This window comes from Malus domestica, chromosome 01 (genome assembly GCF_042453785.1).
Source record: "Malus domestica chromosome 01, GDT2T_hap1".
Lineage (NCBI taxonomy): Eukaryota > Viridiplantae > Streptophyta > Magnoliopsida > Rosales > Rosaceae > Malus > Malus domestica.
Genome location: NC_091661.1, coordinates 31,616,621 through 31,638,688, shown reverse-complemented (window position 1 = coordinate 31,638,688; position 22,068 = coordinate 31,616,621). Strand labels below are relative to the sequence as shown.

Here is a 22,068-nt window from a genome sequence, read left to right as displayed (position 1 = left end):
TTAGATTCATTGAACTTGTTTGGAACCACAACGAAAGAGTTTCTCTGCTTGAGGATGAGTCAGCTAGCTTCACAGATTTTCCGTGTTTGATGAGATCTACTTACGTACGCATTTGTCTTTTTTTAATCAAACTTATCAAAGTAGATTTTTAAATAAAATCGAAGATATATCATCATACATTCAGTTCATAATCACGTCATAAACTCTATATAAAAAAGAATATATCCTCATTCACATACACATCGCCGACTAATTTAAAATGAAGCATGAAAAGGCCAAACTCTAGGGTTAGGTTAGGTTCATGGGATGTACTTATTTAACCTAGTAAGCTAACTACTCAGTAAACTAATTAATTAGAGGTGCACTTTGTGCAAGCAGGAGATCTTTGTCTTCTGGTTTTGATTTCGTTCTTCCTAATCTGACAAAGACATGCACTCAGCGGACAACCAAAATCTACCTTTGTGAATTTAAACAAATTAACATAACCAGTTAAAATGCGATTCCATTGATGACTAATACTAGTTAAACACAAAAATGATCACATATTGTCGATTTTGTTGATTGTTTGTTCTTTTCGAGACTTGGGAGCAGCCTCTCCATAAATGGGGGTAAGGCTAGCTGACATTCACCTCTCCCAGACCCTGCGTAAAGCGGGAGCCTTGTGCACTAGGTACGACCAATTAAAAATAAGACAGATGAGGAAGAGCATGGAATTTTCTAGATGCATGGGTCTTCAGCCCTACACAGAAAGGTTGGTTTCTCTTACACGACCATTACGGAAGGGCTAATCTCGTTTATTTCTACAATTATGCTTTAAGAAAGAAAAAAGAATCACCACTTTGATGTATCGATATGCATTTTCTTTTGTTCTTTGGCGTCACCCAAACCATAAGGATGATGTATCTACATGCCTGCCTCCAAAGTAAGCTGTATAAAATTTCCACAGAAGATTTTCGTTGGTCCATACCTCAATATAAAAATCACCCAGAGTCTAAAGTAGTGTCCATCCTACAATGCTATACCACTTGTACATTATAAAAATAAAATAAAATAAAACAAATCAATAGGCATGGATTGCCTATGTGATTTTGACAAAAATATCATGATCGGGTTTACTTATTACAAATATCTCTTTAATAATTCTGTATCTTGATAAAGATATGAAGGATTGAGCACGGAATATACAATCTTTTTCTTTGTAGACAGACATGACCTAAACTACTTCTAGAACTAGAAATCAATAAGCTGCCATGGATATGAGGCTATGAGCACTATGCCAATGCACCACCCTCCTCCACTAACCGACTTCTCTCTCTCTGTGCATGCGTGTTGACAACTAATATATCTTTTTCCTTTTCTTACTCCAAAAGACCAAGACCAAATATTTATATATCTCTCATTCCCTCTACTTTTTTGGCTTCCCAATTCCCACTCCAAATTGCCCTTCTCAACCGAAAGACAGTTTTCTTTGCCTTCTTTCCACTCCCCACAAAACAAACACCCTCATTCCTTCTGCCCTTCCTTAACTTATGTCGCCTTAATTTCCTCCTCTCACACACTATACATGTCACCCTTGCTCCTTCACACCTCTGCATATTAATCTCTCTCTCTCTCTCTCTCTCTCTCTCTCGACCTAGCTATATATATATATTTAACATCTCTCTCACTAGCTAGCTGTGAAGAAAAATGGGCAACTATTTGGTTCTCTCCAAGGAGGACAAAGTGCTGAGGGTTTTGAAGACAGATGGGAAGGTTTTAGAATTCAGGGCGCCAACCCTAGTTAAGGACATTTTATCAAACTTTTCAGGCGTCGGTATTAGTTTATCAAAGCAAGCTTCGGAGCAGCTTTCTCCTGATTACAAATTGAAGCTCGGGAAGGTTTATTATATGATTCCCCTTCCGAGTTCTGCAGAAAATGACAGTGCTGCTACAAGAAGGATTAAGATCGTCGTCACAAAGCAACGGCTTCAGGAGCTACTGACTAAGCAAATATCAGTGGAGGAGGTACTTTCAGCTTCAGGGCCTGAAAAGAAAGCTTCTTCTTCTTGTGTTGATTCTTCAAAAATTTGGAAACCGAAGCTCAAATCCATTACCGAAGGAATCGAGTAAAGTAATTAGGGTTACGTTTCGGCGTATAAGTTTCCGTGATCTATGGCTGATCATACACACTTTTGAGTCAACATGGTTTTAGCTTTTCATCAGTTTAGCCCTTCTTGTAAAACACGTAACGAATGAATGGCCAATAATATTTTCTAGTCTTGCAGCATGATCTTTTGTGAACTTGTCAGGTAGGATCTTAGTAAGCACCCGGCGAGACACAATCTACGGTTAACAATTAATTAGTAATAGTGTGTGCGTACTTTCTGCACATTTTCGTAAACAATTCAAGCTTGAAATTTAGGAAATATCAAAGAATTAAGTCATGTTTTTTTTTTTACTCATCAAGTGTGAGTACTACTTTGGCTTTTCCCAAATATAGAGGTTAGATGGATTCATGTCCTTGCCGATATATCTAGAAGAGATTTTTTCAACGTATCTAAATATAGGATGGTACCCTATACGTTATTAGGCAAGTGGAGAAAAAAATATTTTTTTTAAGTATCCATCTATTTGTATAGAGGTCGCACTTGGTGCGATGGCAAGTGTTTTCGCCCATGAGCGGTAGGTCTCGGGTTCGAGACTTGGGAGCAGCCTCTCCATAAAATGGGGGTAAGGCTAGCCGACATTCACCTCTCCCAGACCCTGCGTAAAACGGGAGCCTTGTGCACTGGGTACGACCTTTTTTATCCATCTATTTGTATAATTACATGACATATGTGCTCATATTTAGGGTTTAGGGTTCAAAAATGCAAAGACTAGATTTTACTATAACAGCTTGATAAGCGAAGGTTATAAAAAATTCAGACTTTGCAGATTTGGACCTCGAGCTCCGATTTGGGTCAGTAAGCGGCCAAACTTGGAAATCAAGCCTCAATTTTGTTTGTTCCGAGCTTACGCCTACCAAAGCTACTCTTCGATCCATTATGTATCAGTGTTGATTTTCGCTTTTATTTGGGATTTTAATACTATGTTAGAAACAACTTTATACAATGCAACAAAGCACAAGGAAAGAGACCAAAACAACAAACATAATCAAAAGCCACAAGATATATTACGTACATGCTCACATTCAAAGCAGATGAGGTTTTTTTCACTGTATTGCGACATCAATAACCTTGCGTTCAACTTTGGCCTTAGGAATAGCTATGTAAAGAACCCCATTCTTGAGCTCCGCCTTGATCTTGTCCTTCTCTGAATTATCCGGCAGCTGAAGCCGGGTATTGTAGGAGCTATAGCTCCTGCTCGACCACGAATCGTCCCCACCTTCTTCCTTCTTTTGCTCCCCCTTTATAACTAACACATCGTCCTCAACCGACACCTTCACGTCCTCCTTCGAGAGCCCCGGCATGTCAAAGCGCATTTTGATTTCGTGTTCGTCGTCTTTGATGTCCCATGGCGCACGAACTTCCCCTGCTGCTTTGGTTCTGCCGGGGAATGCCACCGTGTCTCCGAAAAGCCGGTCCACTGTGTCCAGCATTTGCCGCATTGTTCTCACTGGGGAGAGGGGATCCAATAGACCTGCAAATTAATTTGTACCATTTTCGTTGATTATAGCTAAGCAATATTTGATCGCTTTGGTTTTTAAGTATCAACTTTTGGTACTAGAAATCACAATCATGTGAACAAATGAGATAAAAGCTGAAGAAATTTAATAAAGAACAAACATGGGGTCAAAAGACAAAAAGTCATGTACATAAAATTTGTGTGGCCATAAGCGTAGAAATGTGACATTTAAAAACCAATAAAAATTTAGAAATTCATGCGTCGATAATGTTAATTTTACTAAACATCCATAGTAGGTTTTGTTAATTATAATGATATTTTGTAAGGTCGTTTGTTTTACAGCCGGATTAAGGTTCATCTTAGGACTTTCCTTAGTTACCATCTGTTCAAAAAAGTCAAAATTGAGAGTGTTAGACTTACCAAAAGGAGAAATGTCCACAGCCGAACTCCTTGGCCTCCTCTCCACATCAGTCCCCTTGGTTGCCCTGATTGACTTGCACGTCCAACTTGTCTCCAACAGCCTGAGCTCTCACCACTGGCAGCCTATTCTGACGCGATGGAAAGGTGGCGGATGACGGCAGAATGGCGTTTGCCTTGATTGAAGACCTTGCTTTGTTTGACAACAAAGGTGACGAAGAAGACAAAGCCAATGTTGAAGCCATAGTTACTATTAGCAACACAGAAAGTTGTGCACACGAAAAAAATGTACGAAATCACACACTTAGTTAGCTTATCTTTATTGGGAAATTACAACTTTGAGATTTCTTGTTGAGGTAGGGAGTTATCATTGTGCATAATATATATAGGTAATGGGATTGTGGGAAGAAAGCTTGGAGAAGGGTCTTGAATGTTTGTGAGAGAGAGAGAGAGTTTTCTGGACCTAAAACTTGTAAATGGAGTAGGATTCTCTCTTCTCCTATTCTCATACCCTTCTCTCTCCTCCTCTCACAAATTGTATTTTGTCTTCTTTTGGTTTTTAAAAAATTAACACAAAACGTTGACGTGGTTTAACTGTAATCATTCAAATAGGAGGGGAGGGAATGAGAGAGAATCCTACTCCCTTGTAAATATAACATTTTTCTCATTCTGTTTGGAAAGATCCTTTTTCGTAGAATGTGATTTTATGATTAGACAGACACTTGTGGTTTTAAGACAGAGAAATGCTAAGGGGAATTTTTTTTAAAAGTGAGATTATTTATGATCTATTTGTAACTTCATTTTTTTTATATAATATTTTATAATGTTAGCACGAAATTAATGTTAAGTGACGAATAATCCATAGAAAGTTATATTTTTTAGATAACCTTCTTAGCATTTCTTAGATATTTTCAAATGAACCCTTGTTTTGTTGTGTGTTCTTTTTCAGGACAAGGTTTTGATATGTACCACCTTCTCTACAAATCCATCTGTCTTTTTACTCCTTGTCTCTTAACCTATGTATTGGCAAGATAATAGAACATACTCGATTAAAGAAAAGTATAAGTGGCAACTCTCTAAGCAGGAAGGAGAAGAAAGTTCACGCCGCTCTAGCGATAAGATGTTTATATTTTAAATTGATTATACACTTTTTACATAGACTTATGCGAGAACATTAAAGCATTTGACACTGTGTTGGTTCTAATTATTTTATTGCTGTTTAAATAGGTGACCAACTGGTGACTTAGCCACGACACTTCATCATTTTCGGAGATTAGGAAGGCTCATAACAGGCATTTCAGTCTCTTTTTGACCAACATCGTATGGTTATCTAGCTCTAGGAATAACCGGATGTGCCGTGTAAAATTCATCGAGTGGTTTGTTGGTTCCAATTATTTGGAAAATGATCCTTGCCATATCCTTTTCCTAGGGATTCCGTGATCTTACTTGTTCATCGTACATCGTGCGGTCATAAATAATTTTAAATTTTAAAGTTTAAAATTAAATATGAATAGTATCTAACAAAAACTGACCGCATGATAAACGATGAACAGATGAGATCACGGAATTCCTAAGATCCTTAGGAAAAGGATCCGGCGAGGATCTTTTTCCCAATTATTTGACAAGGTAAATTAGACATTAGAGGCATGCTTGATTTGTTTATAGTAGCTATTTGCCAAAGTTAAATAAGCATTATGATCCCCTTTCAACATGACATAATCATTCACGGGCTAGCAAATAGCAATAGGAGCTGCTCTGAGTCATTAAACCACCTGCAGGAGAGATTTTTTAGTGTGATCATCACATGAGATAGTACATCAAGTGTCTCTATATAAATGAAGGGTTATATGTGTTAAACGGTTAATAACTTAAAAATTAAAATTTTCTACTACTTGCATAAAAATACTTGGTGTACCATGTCACAACTAATAATTTCTCCACCTGAAGGTCCTGTGGATAATTCGGGTCCCACTTTCAAGTGATGCAGAGATTTTATTTTTTTGGCTAGAAATTTTTTCTTTAAAGTTTTTAATTTTTGATTCCCACAAATGGGATGCCACTGGCCATTTTTTGTTGTTTCTCGTTGGTGATGTTTGTGGAAGGACTGTTCTCCAGCAACCGACTTTAAATATTCACCTACCCTTAAACACACAGAAAGAAAGAAGACAGAGAGTTCAGAGAATCCAAGAAACTTTGACTGTTCTACTGAAAGAATGAAGATTCTTTTCAAATTTTCTTTGTGAGTATTCTTAGGATTTTCATATCATGTCCGTTCATCGTATATTGTGTAATCAGAAATTATTTTATATATTTTTATTTAAAATTAAACATAAATAGTATTTAATGAAAACTAACGTACGATACAAACACGATTTGAGAATTCCCGAAATCCTCACAAAATGAATCCGGAGAGAACCCTCATCCCTATTGAAATACCACTATTTTTTCTTACCTTGATGATTGTATGATTAATCACATTTTATAGTCGTAACTTCTAATAATCTTGCACTTCTGTAGGCTTGCAGCATCTATCCTAACACACATGATCTCGTCGCATCACATGATTTGTTTGAGAAATTTCGGTTATGCTGTTTGATTAAGGCAATTTTCATATTGGTTTGAGATCAATAGGAAGTCAAGTGGGGATCAAATCACATGATGTCTCATATTTTTGTAAAAATTATCTTACAAATGACGTAGTCCGAATTCTTCTACAAAAGTTTATCTTTTGATTAAGGAAGATTCACTTACACTTCTGAAGGTTTGGGACACCATAACTTGAACGTCTATGTTTCATACAAAATCCACTCCTAGTCTATGATACAATTCTTTCATGACTCGTGCAGTTGTTAATGAAAAACATAAAATCAAAAAAGCAAAAGGTGAAAGCCCTCCTCCCCATCTTTACTTCAGCTTTCTGCGGTATCGAGAGTACTTACTCTTTCATGTTGCCTCCAAACTCTCTCTCTGACACAGTGCCCCATCAAATTCCTCCATGCCACAAGAAAACACCGTTCCCTTTGTCATTATATACTGCAACAAAATATTAACGTTACACTTACATGTATATACATATACATACATACATACATACATACAGACAAGGCCTGCACTGCAGCTGCTGCTCCTCTGCTAAATGCATGAACTAGCAGAAGCATAACCCCACTCGCAGAGCACATACTTTGTTCTCTCTTCCCCACTCATTAATTACATCTCTGCTTCTGAAGGTAAAGCATTTATTTCAAACATACCAACTTCTCAAACAGGAAGCTCCTATAAAGAAATTCCCATGCTTCATTGTTTCATCACCTGGTTTTACCATTATTGCTGTTTCTGAGTTTTTACCGGTCAGCATTTTCATGGGGAAGACTGGAGGGAGCTCCTGGTTGACCGCGGTCAAAAGGGTTTTCAGGTCTCCTACCAAGAGTGACAGAAGCAACACTAGGAGGAGAGAAGAACTGCAGGAACAAGAGGAAGAAGAAAAGGTAGGGTTTATATCATTATATGCACTCTGAGAGTCTGAAAAGTGATGGTTTTCGCACTCTTGTTTTCTCTCTGCATAAATAGAAGGACAATGAGGGATGAAAAGAGAAGTAGCGGAAAAGGAAAAACGGGAATGCGAAAAACACTACTGCGAAAAATGTTTTTGTGTTTAATTTTTAAGTATGCAGAACCAGAAAAGGTGCTTAGTTGGAGTTCCCATTTTCTTTCCACTTTGAGATCTGTGACTTGAGTGGTTTTTGGGTTTTTGGGTATTGGGTATTGGGTTTTGTTTTTGCAGAAGAGAGGAAAACGGAGATGGATTTTTAGGAAGCCTACGATCCAAGAAACGTTTATACAAGTACAACATAGAAACTGTCCAAGATCTGCTGCTGATGGCGGAGCAGCCACTCAAAATGCAACTATGGCAGCTCATGATGAGGCCCGTGATGCTCCTAGAATGGCGGTGGCCCCGACAGCAGCTGCCACAGTGCAAATGGCGGTCAAAGCTGTTCGTCTTACTAAGTCTAACTGCAGGCCTTCCATTTTCGTTAGAGACTATGCTGCCATTGTTATTCAGACTGCTTTCAGAGGATGTCTGGTACTTAATCATAATTAGTCAATAATTAATTAAGTTTTCCCTCCGTAAATTAGAGTAGTTTAAAATGTCGCATTGTCACAAATAACTTGGTAGCTAGCTGGTGCAAGTGAGTATTAACTAATTTGATTTTGGTTTTGAAGGCTCGAAGAGCTCTTCGGGCCCTGAAGGGGCTGGTGAAGCTTCAAGCACTGGTGAGAGGCCACAATGTTAGAAAGAGGGCAAAGATGACTCTGCAATGCATGCAGGCTCTGGTTCGAGTGCAAGCTCGGGTTCTTGACCAACGAACGAAGAGGCTTTCGCATGAAGGCAGCGCAGATTCCATTTTCAGTGATCCCAATGGCTTATGTGGAGCACATTTCTCAGATAGAAGGAAGTCCATAGTAAGATACTAATTATCATTTTAGGCGGGCAATGCAGTCGAAAAATTAGATTGTATACAACTAGTGATACTACAGATTTGTTCCAAATGATCTAATTGTACTGTATCTAATGCAGTCGAAAGACGAAGAGAGCAGCGCCTTGGATGATCTGATCCATTGGGACAACTTGAAACCGAAAACATTGGAGCAGATTGAAGCCATGTTACAGAAAACCAAGCAAGCTGCCTTGAAGAGTGAAAGGAGTACTAGCCTTGCTTATGCCTTCTCTAGCCAGGTCTTCGATCTCACCACAATTTTCTGCCTTTTTAATTTTTACAACTCATAATTTGTACTAAATTGTGTGTATGGTTTCATAAAAATTAAGAAATTGAGTAGTGGTAGCAGCGACGAAGATGCTAGTGAGCATGAGGAGTTAGAGGAGAAATTTAATTTGCTTGATGGTTGGACAAGAAGAAGGCAACGTGAGATCAATCCAGGCAGAGCTTCGTTTGATCAGAGAGATCCTATCAAAACAGTTGAAATCGACACTTCTCGACCTTACTCTTATTCGAGTACTCCGAATTCCAATTCCAGAATCAAAAGATCAGATCAATATAATTATCAGAGCCACCATCTTCAGTACAATTATCAACAGCAAAGAGCTCCTCCTCAGTCATATCCAGTTGCCTCTCCTCAATCACCCGTCACGCCATTTACTTCCATGGCAAGAAATCTACAAGTGCACTCGGCTAGTCCTCGTTGCCTTCGGGGAGATCAGAGGATTAACCACCCAATGCCACCTCCTCATACTCCCAACCAGAACTTAGGCTCAACTAATTACAACCATGGATTGATGGGGGTGCCAAACTACATGGCTACTACAGCATCAGCCAAGGCTCGGATTCGGTCTCAAAGCACACCAAGGCAAAGGCATTCAGCAAGCGAGATGGAAAAGCCAGGATCCGCAAGGAAACGCTTGTTTTTTCCAGCTCCTCATCCATGTGGTGATAGCTGTGCTAATGCTAATGTTAATGGTGGTTCGGATTATAACTTGGAGAGCCCTAGATATAACAACGGCATCAAGGGAGGCCTTGCAGTTCGAATGCCGCAGAGGCCTAGCGTGTCTTCTTGTTACACAGATGGTGAAACCTCTCCAACTTCCAGCAGCGAGCACAGAAGGTACTGGTTGAGGTAATCAAGCAGAAGAGTGTAACCGGCAAATTTGACACATGATTGGGTACTGGTGGTTAATCTGCTAACTCAACTTCAAATGCACAATATGGGATTAGAGGAGCAATTAACTTAACTATTAAGCTTTCACTAGATGCTTTTATTCAATATATAAATCTCGTTTGATATCCGAGAATTGTGAGACTATAAGCCGTTGATGCATTTTGCTCCCACAAAGCATCAACGACTCACTATCTCTCGCATTGCGCGCATAGGCAACTGATGCTCTCTAAACCGATGCAGCTGGGTGTTGAATAAAGTTGATGACTTCGTTTTTTATTGTCTTTCTGCTACAAATTACATGAACAACTGAACAATGCATCAGCAGTGTGTTGTACCATACAACTCAAGATATTTCTCCGACAACCCGGAGATGGTGAGATGGTGATCACATCATCTGCATTACGGGTGCGAACTTTTTCAAGAGCTGAACCAAAAAGATGATCCCTTCATCCGAAACAAACGAATCAAGCAACGGCAATGCACACGTGAAAACGCTCGACTCCTCCTCGCAGCCAAATCGTAACTTGAAACTATACATTTTGCAGTTATATCAGATATTTTGTGTGGTTAGACGGCCACTTGCAGTAACGGAGAAATGACTCCTTACATGAGATAAACCGATCAGTGTTCATACGCAAATTACTCTCGAGTAATTTCAACTCTCTTTAAAATCTTGCAAAATGACACGAATTTGGAATCATTCTACCTAACAAGTCAAGGTAGAAGAATCTCACATAAACCAGTCAATGTAGATGCATAGATCCACAAACACGTATGGACGGGCCCTGAGAGAAACTTCGGTAGAGTTGCCTGTAACATCATATTTTCTGCAATCGACTCCATTCGCAGGGAAATTTTCACCACGAAACACGGCAAACACAAAATTCTCGATGAAACAAATTTATATCCGAAAGTAAAATAACCTCTCGTCGATGCAAAGCATCTCTCGGAGCTACTGACAGTTTTCATCTGATAAAAATACAAAATACTCGAGTCTTGTAGTAACCGTAGAAGTCAGTTATGTCATTATTATTCTTTGTAAGGGTGGAGAAACAACATAGAAACCACCCGCATAATTCGAAGAAACAAAAAAGATCTTTGGAGTCACAAGAGAGTTGCAGGTAGCATTCTCAAGGCATCTACTCGGATGCTTCTGCAGGTTGTGGAGCTTCTGTTGGCTTTAAACTTTCGAGAGCTGAAATTCTTCTGTCCAATGATTCATGTAGGCCTTTCACCTGGAGAAACAAGGGAAAAAAATTCACATCTCAACTATCCTTTTCTTGCTATTTAAATGCCTAGAAATTATTATACACAAGATGGTTGTAAAACTGCACGAAACTAAAAGGCCGGTAATAGTGGCGATCCAAATCTTAAAAACAGAAGATCATACGTCGCACAATCATGTATATGAAAAAACAAAATAGCATATCTCGGGCAAAAGCCAGATTTTCCAGGGTTCCATGAGAATTTCTTCTACGACTGACATGATTAGCACTGCATCAGAAATGCTTCTTAGGAGGTAGGTTTCTCAAAATATGCGTTGGCGAAGTGGGTAGGAACTTATACGTTTACAAGTGTGAGTGTGTGGGTGCACGCATGTGTAAACAGTTTTAAAGCACTGAATGTCATGCTTTGCCGACAATTCCAGCAGCATCATGTTATGAGCAAAATTTCTTTTACATTGTCAACATAACGAACTGTTCGAATCAAGGTTTCTTTTCTTGTTCTTAATAGTAAAAGAAATCCTTATTTCACACCAGAAGGGTTAAATCATACACAATTCAATTTAGAGATGCGTTCGCATAGCCTATAAGAATATACACATAGCCCTAATCGGTTGAACAGAACGAGTAGGGTACCCTATAAAATCAATATAAATGAATACAAGTAGACAATCAATGTATAATTGATTTCTCTAAAGAGAACCCATCAAAGCTCACAACTAACTGGTAGAAAACAAGGATCCTAAACACAAAACAAAGAAGGAAAACATTCGAGTTCGAATTAAATTACCCTAAAAGAATTGGGAAAAGGAATAAAGCATTGCTGGTTTTGATTCATCCACGACCAATAGTGACAACTATCTGTGTAACATGATTGATCTTCATCGTCATCTTACCAACATTATGTTTCCAATTTTCCACTGTCGAAGAACAAAACTTTAACTACTCAAAACATCATCGAAACCGCCACACAAATGTCGCCAACGCCCGACAGAATTCAAACCCCTCACTACTCCTAAACAACCTAAATTGACTTACTCAGCAGCAATTCATGACATTGACCAGAACAATTATGCATTAATTCAAATAATAATTAACCAAAATGCTCATAAATCACTTCTGCAAGTTCGTTTAACTTTTAATATTCATTTTTTCAGCTCAAAAGGAGGAGGATTTTCCCTAAATATCATAGAAAACAACAAATCGTGTCCAACCCCATTTCCCCAATCAACTTAAGATTCAATATTCCGTCATCACGCGAAGATTGGAAGGTTCCCAAATCAACAAATTGAAAAAAAAAACCCAAAGAAAACAGAATAAGAAGAAGAAGAAAAGATAGAACCCTAAGAATTGCAGAAAGGAAAAAGGAAAACGGACCTGTTGAGAAATGGAGTGGTGGGCGACCTTGTAATCGTTGTGGAGGATGTAGAGACCCAGAAACGACGCCACCGCAGCTCCGCCGAAAAACGACGCCATTCTCACTCTCAGAACGTAACCCATCTTTCTTCTTCTCCTCCCCCTTTCCTTCTTTCGCTTTTAAAAATTGATTTCCGATCGACAATATGTAGCCCTCGACTAAAGCGACGCCGTTCCAAACTACCCACTTTAGACCATCACCAACCGACCCGACCAAAAGATTATAAAGCTAAAAATAACTTAAAATAACACAAAAACCGTCTCCAACAAAGAGATAGGCCAAATGGTTTGTGGGTCCCACCGGACCCCAACCCCCAAATCAGGCCAGCGGGTTGGATATTTCCAGCTAGCCCTCTAGCACCAAAATGTCAAACTTAACATTTTATCACCCCTTTAGCGTCAAAATGTCAAACTTGACATTTTGCCAGCCCTCAAGCTCAGCCCATTTGAATGCCAATGGCTACCTAGAGTCAACATGACGCCAGCTAGCAATGGTTAGCTAACATTATGCTACCGTCAGGTTATTGATTTTTTTTTTTGGAGTAACATAAAAAGAAACATTCTATTTTTTTTCCCTATAAATACGTACATCATTCCTACAACATTGAAAGCTGAAGATAACGTCATACTGCCGTCAAGTTACAATAGGAATTTGATTTTTTTTTTTTTTTGGACTAATATAAAAAGAAAAATTCTAATTTTTTTTCCCTATAAATACCCACACCATTCCTTCAACATTGAAAGTTGAAGATAAGAAGTGTCATGTAGATAAGAATCGTATCTAAAATTTGCACAACCAATTACATCTCGACATGTGTCACTCGAAATCCTATCCGAAAATTATTAAGATTACATAAAGATAAGAAATCTAGATAAGTAACTCACTTTAGCGACACGTATGACTTGAAATTTTATCCGAAAAATGATTGAGATTACATAAAGATATGAAATTTGGAGAGTTGCTCACGTTTGAAATTTGGAGAGTTGCTCACGTTAGTGACACGTGTCACTCGAAATCCTATTTAAAAATTATTGAGACAAGTGGCACTCAAAATGTCCGAAAACCTTATTTTAATATGGTAGTTTAATTTAATTAACCATATTAATTTAATTAAAATAATAATTTATGTTTGGTCTATGGCCCTTTAGCCCCCTTGGTTGAAGATGGTTTTTTGGTCAAAGGGTTATGTTTAGCCTATAGCCCTTTGGCCCCCTCGGTTGGAGATGGTATAAAATGTGGCCTAACATTGTTCATTAAAATATAATTTCTTGCAAAGCTATAGGGCTAAAGAGAGCCCTTTGTCCCTCTTTCGGTTAGAGATGGTCTTATAGCGTAAAACGACCCGTTTTGAAGTACCATGATTTTCCAAATTTTTAATGTATTGTTTGAAATTTAGTTTGGGCATATTTGAACACAAAACAGAGAATTTGAACTTGAGTGTATAAAACATTAGGGTTTGTTCATTAACGTTTTTCAAAACAGTTTTTCGTTTTGTAGATAAAATTAAAGTACAGACCATTCTCAAATCATAAAAATGCAAAATTCTATTTGTTGTTTACAAAACAATTCCTCAAAATTGTTTTACAAAACGTTACCAGACATGCCCTTATTGTTTTAAGGTAATGTTGCCCCATTTGGCTACTTAGTACTAAAGTCTAACTGTATTTATCCTCACTTTGTAAGTAAGAAGTCTTAAGTTCAAATCTCGTAAATAGTAAATTCGAAATCAATTTGTCCCCCCACCCCAAGTGTAAATACCATAACATCCAAAAACTTTGGCCCATTCGATATTTTCAACTAACTTGTTCCAAAAAATATGACATTACTATTTTTATCCTAAAAAGAAATTATAATTTACTCTAATCCACCAAAAAGAAAATTCAAACTTAAGTGCAAAGGGCAGACAAACTGCAGTATAGCAAAAAGCACAAACGAAACAAAGTGGGTTGGCCTTCCAACACAAGAAACTCAGTTGGGTTTATCTCAGCCCAATAAAGTAAAAATAAGAAGAGAGAAATAAATTAATGTTTAATAAAAATGCTTAAAGAATCCATCATTTCATCCAACAACAAAACGGGCAGATTTTTCATCCATCTGCGCACAGAAGCAATTTTGTGCATGAATATCATCATCACTGCACTGCAGAGACATTCTGAGTTTGCAGTCTTCGATCTTTTCAGTGTATCATAAAACAGTCACAACCTAAAGCTTTTGAAGAACCGAAAAAACAAAAAACCGAAAAAAGGGCAAACATTTCCAGTCAGAAAATTCCATGAAGTGAGCTGCAAAGGTTGATGGTCTGATTCAACCTATGATGAATATGTAATCTCCCGCATATCCTGTTGCCGTCCCAAAATAATCTTCCGTCCACGCTCTGGTCCACAAATTCCGGTCATAAGGTGGCGCGATTCCCTGCTCTCTCCTGCCAACACCAAATATGTTTAAGCTGCATTGCTATAGGGAAGAGTAAAATTCAAATTTGCATCATCACCGCAAGCACTATCATAATCACGTTTGATCGGTTAGGACATTTTCGGTACGGGGGTTTGAACTTTGAACTTAACTACCAATGAAACCTATTTATGAGCAAAGCCACCTTTAAGAAATGGATTGCTGAGCCTTCAATGGAAACGGTTAAGCAAAAATATATTTAACAAAACCAATGCTTAAGAATAGTAGTTTATACCGAAAACGCAATGGTACATATCTTTAAAGCCACTAGCATAAGATTGTAAGATGTGGCCCTCACACATGCCGGTAGCATCAGATAATTGATCAATAATATGTACATAATGACTCACACTACACTATCTTATATCTGAACTCAAAAAACCCTTTAGGTTAAAGAAACCAGGAGCAGACTAATACGGATCCACCCAATAATTGACAGCTCAGAAAACTCAACCACCGGTAGACAAGATCAAACAAATGAAACATACATATTCCAAAAGATTATATCACGAAACAGTAATACTTTAACTATTCGAGTAATTATACTTACTATCTTCTGGAAGTAAATGCAGCAGCATTGGTCATCCTGTCAAAGTAACACGTCTAATAAGTTACACGATAATAAAGCAATAGCCATAACTACTTAATTCATCACAATAAAAAAGCTGCAGTGTGTTCAATGGGTTAAAGAGGTACACCTGCCATGTTTCCCAACAGCATTTGAGCTCAGCCGGCCATTAGGCAAGCCTGAGCTTTGGGTACTGCTCATGCTTGATCTATCCATAAGTGCTCCATTTCCACCATTCATAAGTACAGATGACTGGCTTGGCCTAGTGTCAGGGCCATTCGGTTCCCAAGAATCCTTAGATTTACTCAAAATCTTTACATTTGAGAAACCTCCAGGAATGCCAAAGCTTAACCCATTTAATTGCTGATTCTGCTTAACAGACTGCAAGTGATTATCATTTACATTTGAAGTTGACATCTTCCTTGAGCGGTGAGTCTGTGCCACTGGAGTAATAGCCACAGAAGGCAAAGATGAAGAGTAGGGAGATGATGCAGCTGCTGCAGCAGCAACTTTTGCAACAGCAGCTGTAGCTGCTATCATCTCTTGCGCTCCTTCACGAAGCTGAATGTAGTCGCCCTCAATCACAAATAACTGAAAAACAAAAATTAAGGTCCTCATGAGATAATATCCATCTATGCAAAAACAGACATTTTAAATCATACTCACTTCATGGTGACTAGCCACAAAGTCATCAAGCTTTCCGAACTTTTTCTTGTAATCATGCCAGTGTAAGGGTGCAAGCATCTTTCCGAGCCTATTTGGTAGCTGTACTCAGACCAAATAACATATATTATGAACTAATCAGTTGCCGACAAGAAAGGGTTTTAGATAAGTTGGCAGAGAAAATAAAAATGTCATGCTAACTACAAAGACCTAGTAGAAAATAGGTAGGCTCACCGTTGAACTGATACGAATTCTACCACCTGCCGGAATTGTGCGAACCATGCAAGCCAACAATGACCTTTCATCAAGAAGTGCAATTTCCGAAGTCTGTCCCCCTGCCGCATTTGCATGCCCAGTTGAGACAAATGCTTCAGGCAGAACTGCACTAGTGGCATTATCAATTGCAGTTTCCTTGATATTGACTGAAGGAATTGAATTATCAGATTTTAACGAATTGGTAGTAGAAATTGGTTGTTCTGCAGTTAAAACTTGTCCATCCAACCCATGGTCAGTCGAGGTCTGAACATTTTGCTCCGGTACCTGTTCAAAAGCAAGTTAGTCTGAACTTCTTCCCTAGTTACCATCTGCACTATGACAAGACAGGCTGGCTGACCACAAAGCTCCAGCCTGTATAGGGAAAATACCAAAAACAAAGGAAGCTTATCTACCTTGGTTTCACTGTTCTGTTCAAGAGACTCCAATCTTAAAGCATTGCGGAACTGGGAGGAAATTTGTTGCAAGCTCTGATCAGGTTGGGATGAGACCAAATAACCTCTATCAATTGACTCAAGAACCTGGACCAAAATAATTGCGGTGAATCCAGTGAAGTTGCACACAACATAAAAGAACATTACGTAATCATCGTATACAACGCAATACCTGTGCTTCCCCAGTAGATGATGACAAGACAGAATCAGGCTGTGCCCCTTGGTTAATTTGAGCATCCAAATAGTCTTGTTGAAGAAATTGCCCATTACCAGATGTTTCATAGTTATAATTTGCATCTGGTCTTATTAAGTTTGGATCATTTTGTGATGATGGAAGCTCATTCTGTGTAGATATCTGCAAACCCTCAGATGGAGCCTTAAAAGAGAAAATAAAGAATATAAGTCTGTTATCGTTGTAGATTAAAATAATCAGGACAGAAAAGATGTATTCATCTCAGCACCTGTTGGTTTTGCCACTGTTGGAGAGATGATATTGCAGGTATCGAGTGAAAATGACCAACATGAGATTGAGGAACATGTGGTGGGACAGAATGGGGCACCCCTTGTTGATGCATAAGAAATGGATGTAGAGCAGTCACTTGTCCAGGGGGAAGATAGGAAGGCATCCCAAGTAGTGATGATGGTGAAATTGAAACCCCAGCAACATGGTCGATCTAATAACGATCCAAAACTTAATGTTATGGAAATAATATAAAAAATAGCTAATTCAAATTCCTACTTGCGAATTTCATTTCAAAAAGAGGGACTTAGCCAAAAAGCAATAAAAGTTCCAAAGCTACTAACAGGAGAACCACAAAAGCATGCAGCTACCTGAGTTGATGCGTTTCCAGTTGAAGCAAATGATGAAACATCATCCGAATTCCCATTTTGGAGGGGCCCTGTATTTCCATTTGATGTATTCATATCTAGCTGGTTTCCGTTGTTCTGACCAAATTGAGATGCATCCTTTGAATTTGATTGTGTCATGCGTGACTCATCAGTGTAAGCTCCACTCCTTTCTCTTGCATCAGCCAGCTCAAGTTGTAGCTGTTGTACTGTATGCATATGAAGTCTCTCCATCTCAGCAAACTGAAATCAGTGAGCCAAAAAGGAAAATATCAAAGACGTGAGCAAACTTTGAAGAAAACAAAAACCGTGTTTAATTAAGTATAGCACCAACATCACATATGATTTGACATAAGTTTTGGGAAAATTCGGCATATAGACAAACAGACAATTTGCAGATGCCCATGTCTGAACGTTCCCGCAAGTTTCAACTTTTCAAGAAAAGAAAAACCCTGGAAATGTGATAGAGAAAGAATAAGTAAACCAACCTGTCTTTGGCAACCAAGCCAGAGTTGATTATATTGTTCTGTACGTTCCCGCAATTCAGCTTGGATTGTAGTTGACTGCAAGGCATCCATTTCCTGAACACGGGTGATCCAAGCTTGGGCCTCCCTCAACTGTTCATCCTTAAAAAGGATGGCTTCTTGAGCAAGCCTATGCTGAAAATACAAACACTATCAGACACTGGCTGCACTCACAGTGCATCACTAGAACTAAATTAGCATGAAACTTGCAGAGTATTAACCAAATTTGTTCCAATTTGAATGTCACTTATATTTCAGAGTATGACCATTTAAAACAACAGCACAGTAGACTTTCTTCATTCAGAGAATTAAAAATAGTAGAAAAGCACCTCATATGAAACTATGCATATTCTAAATATATGTACCATTAAAATGTGTAAAAACTTGCTAACTTCTACTTCAGTATGGCTATACAAGTGCATCAGATAAATCAACAGACCTGTTCCCGCAGATCATTAAGCTGCCTCTCTTTTTCTTGAATATGCTCTTGCAGGTCATGTAGTTGTTGTATGTGCTGGGTTCTTTCAGCTTCCGAATGGTCACGTTCCCTTCTGCAATAAACAGTAACCCATTAGCATGCAATGATAAAAGACAAGAGCTTGATTTACATCTAAACAAAAAGTAAGAGCATTCTTGGAAAAGAGCTTAGAAGTACAGTGAGCAGGTCTTCAACGAATAGACCAGTACCTGATATTTGCTAATTCTTTGTTCTGTTCTCTAAGAAGGTCTTCTTTAGCCCAGGCCTGCAAGAACATTATGAAAATCAAAAGATTAAGAATTTGCAAATTATTCACTCAAACAGCTCAATTAAAACATATAAAATACAAAAGCATTCAATTTACTGCTTCATTATCTAGTTTGATAGCATGCAGCTCTCTATCCTTCTCGTCCATTTTCCTTTCCAAATCATGTATGGTCTGCTCCCTTTCATGGAGTTGCTCCTGCACAGTATATAAACCCACAGTTGGTATCTAATTTCACGCATATATCTCAAGGAAATCATCTAACAATCAAATATACCCTCAGATTGGCTGATAGCTTTTGAGCTTAAGATTCCACATATGCACACCAAATGTGGAATGTGCATGTGAGATTGCAAATCAGAACTAGCATGCTAACTTTGATATTTGTTACGTCTCATGAGATTCTTGTAATTGCAATATAATAAAACCCTATCATCATCATACACATTACAAATTACATATCCTATTATCAATCAAAACCTGAAGCTTGGAAGCAGCATTGGCATGTTCCTTTATTTTAGCATCAAAGTTATGTTGTATTTCCATTATCTCGGATCTTGCAATGATTTGAGCTTTAAGATCAATCTCCATATGCTGTAGTGCCTCTCTTTGTCTAGAAACGTCTTCAATCCGCTGCTGCAGAAGGCCATGATCTAAAGTCCCATCTACTGTGATCGAACAGAAGTCCACATCAACTGGCCCTCTCCCTTGCTGCACCTTGATGAACAACAAATCATATTCACTTTCGTTGAATCCTTTAGAATACAAGCTAATACTAATATCAACATCCTTACCTCATATATAGTTCTCTCATCTGATTGGCCTAGCTTTGATCGTTCCAACTCCTGCATATTGGAATAGGCCAGTTCAAGAACAAGATAATGGAAAAGCAGCAAATACAAATGATAAACAAGTAGCACTAAATACTTTAAACAAAACATGGAGCAAAATTTTAAAGTGCCACATCTTAATCAGCTAACAGCGATGCTCACTGAAGAACCTTAGCCAATGCTAAAACTTCAGTTGTATCCTTTTTTCCATGAAGCTTTTCATTTCGAGCAAATAAAGGCAATAAACTCACACTACTAGTCCTAAAAAATTTGTAAGGAGCATTATTACTGGCAGTACACTGAACTTTATATATCCAATTCCTGATCATTAAAACAAAATACGAGTTGCGAAATTTCCTTTATTTTACCCATCGGTTATTTTTACCAAACGAGAGACATGGTTGCTTCATTCAAAATATATCCATATTCACCAAACAGTTCCCCTTCAAGTATATTATAACAATCTTCTAATGTCAAAGTGTGAGAGCAGCAACCACATTTCCCACCGACCCACGAACACCAAAACCCAAAAACTTAAACCACACTATAAATTAAATAAGAAAAACAAAGTGAACAAAAACCACAAATAAATCAACGACTCCTCACCTAATTAAAAATGGTTTCGCATACTTAATCCCAAAACAAACAAAAAAATGAGAAACATAACATGCAATTTGCAAACCCTGATCATATTTTTAGTTTTAACCGAAGGGTTTTTAACAATCCAAACCCAATTTAAAAACCCACTGTTCTAAATTTCATTTCTTTTCTCTTTTAGCATTAATTACACACCCAATAGAACCCAATGCAAGTGCTTTTGAGCAAATTACTACCTCATCCCCGATGTTTCGAGCCGAATGATGGTCCGAGACGACGCGCCACTCTTTACGGGATGGCGGAGGTGGCATCGGCATCGAACTACCGCGCGCAGCGGCCGCAGCCTCCATTGAATTAGAAGCTCCGGTACTACTCAAACTCGCTTACTCAGCTCAGCTCAGAAAAAAAAAAAAGGGAACAAAAAAAACCTAGGGTTCGAAAGGCTCAAAGGAAAGGGGGAAATGTAAAAGCATGGAATTGCAGGGATTTTCGAGACGAGAGGGACCGGCAATGGAGCTACTCCACCAGAGCGATAGAGAAGGGGAAGCACCCGGACGATTTGGAGTGTTTTGCGATTGGAGGGTTTTGGAGGGGTTGATATGCAATTTGAGAAGAGTTGACGACGGAGAGAGAATTTACAAGCAGGTGAGGCTCCCGCCATTTATAGGGCAAACTTCACTACCATCGCATGATTGCCGACGCTTTCGAGTGGCGCGTGGCGCTACACCTTTACTTCTGGGATTTGCTTTTTAATTCAGGTATTTATATAGGTTTTTATCACTTATTAACTCCAAGCGAAATGTTATTTTAATCAACTTGTTAACGATTTGAGTTCATATCAGATCACTGTTAAAAACTCGTTAAATGTGATTAACTAAAAAAATAGGAAAATTTGAAACGAGTGCAAACGTCAAGCTTAATGCCATAAAACAAACTTCCATGATCCATTACAATTTTTTTTATTTTAAATACAGGCAATTTAAAGAAAACGGATTAGAAATGCAAACAATCTTATGGCTTGTTTAGTATTATTTTTCTTGAAATATTTATGCTCATAAGCACTTTTATGATTTCGAAATACAAAGTTTTTATATCAATAGTCAGAAAGCACTTTGATAACCGTACCAATAGTTAATAACATTTATATGTTAGACTGTTAGTCACCAAAACTGGATTGAGATTCACTCCGAATCTTTATGTTCGAAACCCGCAAACCAAGAAATTCGAATCACTCAATTTCAATCATATGTCCCATTAGCCCATCCTACTGGCTAACTTCATAAGAACCCAAAAGCTTAACATCCCAGATTCCTTTCTCTATCTCTTGAATGACCCGAATCTCTTCAATCTACAAGCTTCAAACACATAAATCCGGAGTGGATCTCATTTCATCAAAACATCATCATTGGGTATGGGGTTTGTTTTTTTTTTTTTTTTTTGAACAGTCATTGGGTGATGTTATACATTATTGTTTTGGTAGAACAATGGCTTTTCAGATCATACGCAAAGCCCAAGTGGTGGCCCAATATTATTGGGGAGGAGATTTTGGGCTGACTTTTATAACAAAATAAATCCAAAGCCCAATAAGTCGGTGTCTCCTCCTCCTCCTCCTGTCCTACAACATTGATCGTTTCAATGGTCTTTCTTAGTTCCACCAATTGAGCTAAACTGCTGCAGTCCTTCCTTAACAATGAATGCAGGTCGTTTCAATTCAACATCTCCTCCCTCTGCCCTTCACTAAATAATCCAGTTGCCCGTTGGCATCAAAGACGATCGGAAAACAAACCATCCAGTACGACTTTCTAT

General features: G+C 38.3%; 4 protein-coding genes and 1 pseudogene across 8 annotated transcripts; 2 read left to right on the top strand and 3 right to left on the bottom strand.

Moving 5' to 3' along the window:
• Positions 1-1,686: 1,686 nt before the first annotated feature.
• Positions 1,687-2,109, top strand: LOC103406651 (uncharacterized). Its single transcript, XM_008345636.2, has one exon. It carries the CDS (start codon positions 1,687-1,689, stop codon positions 2,107-2,109), a length of 423 nt encoding a protein of 140 aa, XP_008343858.2.
• A 1,049-nt stretch (positions 2,110-3,158) lies between these two features.
• LOC103406601 (small heat shock protein, chloroplastic-like) lies at positions 3,159-4,291 on the bottom strand (annotated as a pseudogene).
• Positions 4,292-6,960: 2,669 nt separating this feature from the next.
• Positions 6,961-9,969, top strand: LOC103406600 (protein IQ-DOMAIN 17-like). Of its 2 annotated transcripts, XM_008345590.4 has the most exons (6): positions 6,993-7,247; positions 7,373-7,505; positions 7,802-8,101; positions 8,242-8,481; positions 8,597-8,755; positions 8,846-9,969. In XM_008345590.4, the coding sequence occupies exons 2-6, from the start codon at positions 7,380-7,382 to the stop codon at positions 9,653-9,655; spliced, it is 1,635 nt and encodes a 544-aa protein (XP_008343812.2). In that variant the 5' UTR covers positions 6,993-7,247; positions 7,373-7,379; the 3' UTR covers positions 9,656-9,969. The 2 variants fall into 2 exon arrangements, with proteins under 2 accessions (XP_008343811.2, XP_008343812.2); XM_008345589.4 differs by having other exon boundaries at positions 6,961-7,505.
• A 608-nt stretch (positions 9,970-10,577) lies between these two features.
• On the bottom strand, positions 10,578-12,465 carry LOC103406599 (uncharacterized). The gene is made up of 2 exons (XM_008345588.4): positions 12,294-12,465; positions 10,578-10,928 (listed from the first exon to the last, which is right to left on the bottom strand). Exons 1-2 carry the CDS (start codon positions 12,414-12,416, stop codon positions 10,833-10,835), a joined length of 219 nt encoding a protein of 72 aa, XP_008343810.1. The 5' UTR covers positions 12,417-12,465; the 3' UTR covers positions 10,578-10,832.
• Positions 12,466-14,330: 1,865 nt separating this feature from the next.
• LOC103406597 (uncharacterized) lies at positions 14,331-20,999 on the bottom strand. Of its 4 annotated transcripts, none has more exons than XM_008345585.4 (16): positions 20,499-20,999; positions 19,630-19,680; positions 19,316-19,552; positions 18,935-19,033; positions 18,780-18,835; positions 18,532-18,643; positions 18,057-18,227; positions 17,554-17,811; positions 17,184-17,396; positions 16,895-17,098; positions 16,684-16,809; positions 16,250-16,555; positions 16,019-16,117; positions 15,483-15,943; positions 15,335-15,370; positions 14,331-14,755 (listed from the first exon to the last, which is right to left on the bottom strand). In XM_008345585.4, coding segments are annotated over exons 1-16 (2,544 nt in total). In that variant the 5' UTR covers positions 20,613-20,999; the 3' UTR covers positions 14,331-14,754. The 4 variants fall into 4 exon arrangements, with proteins under 4 accessions (XP_008343807.2, XP_008343809.2, XP_070677049.1 ...); XM_008345587.4 differs by having other exon boundaries at positions 19,316-19,546; XM_070820948.1 differs by having other exon boundaries at positions 18,532-18,640; positions 19,316-19,546.
• Between the last annotated feature and the right edge of the window lie 1,069 nt (positions 21,000-22,068).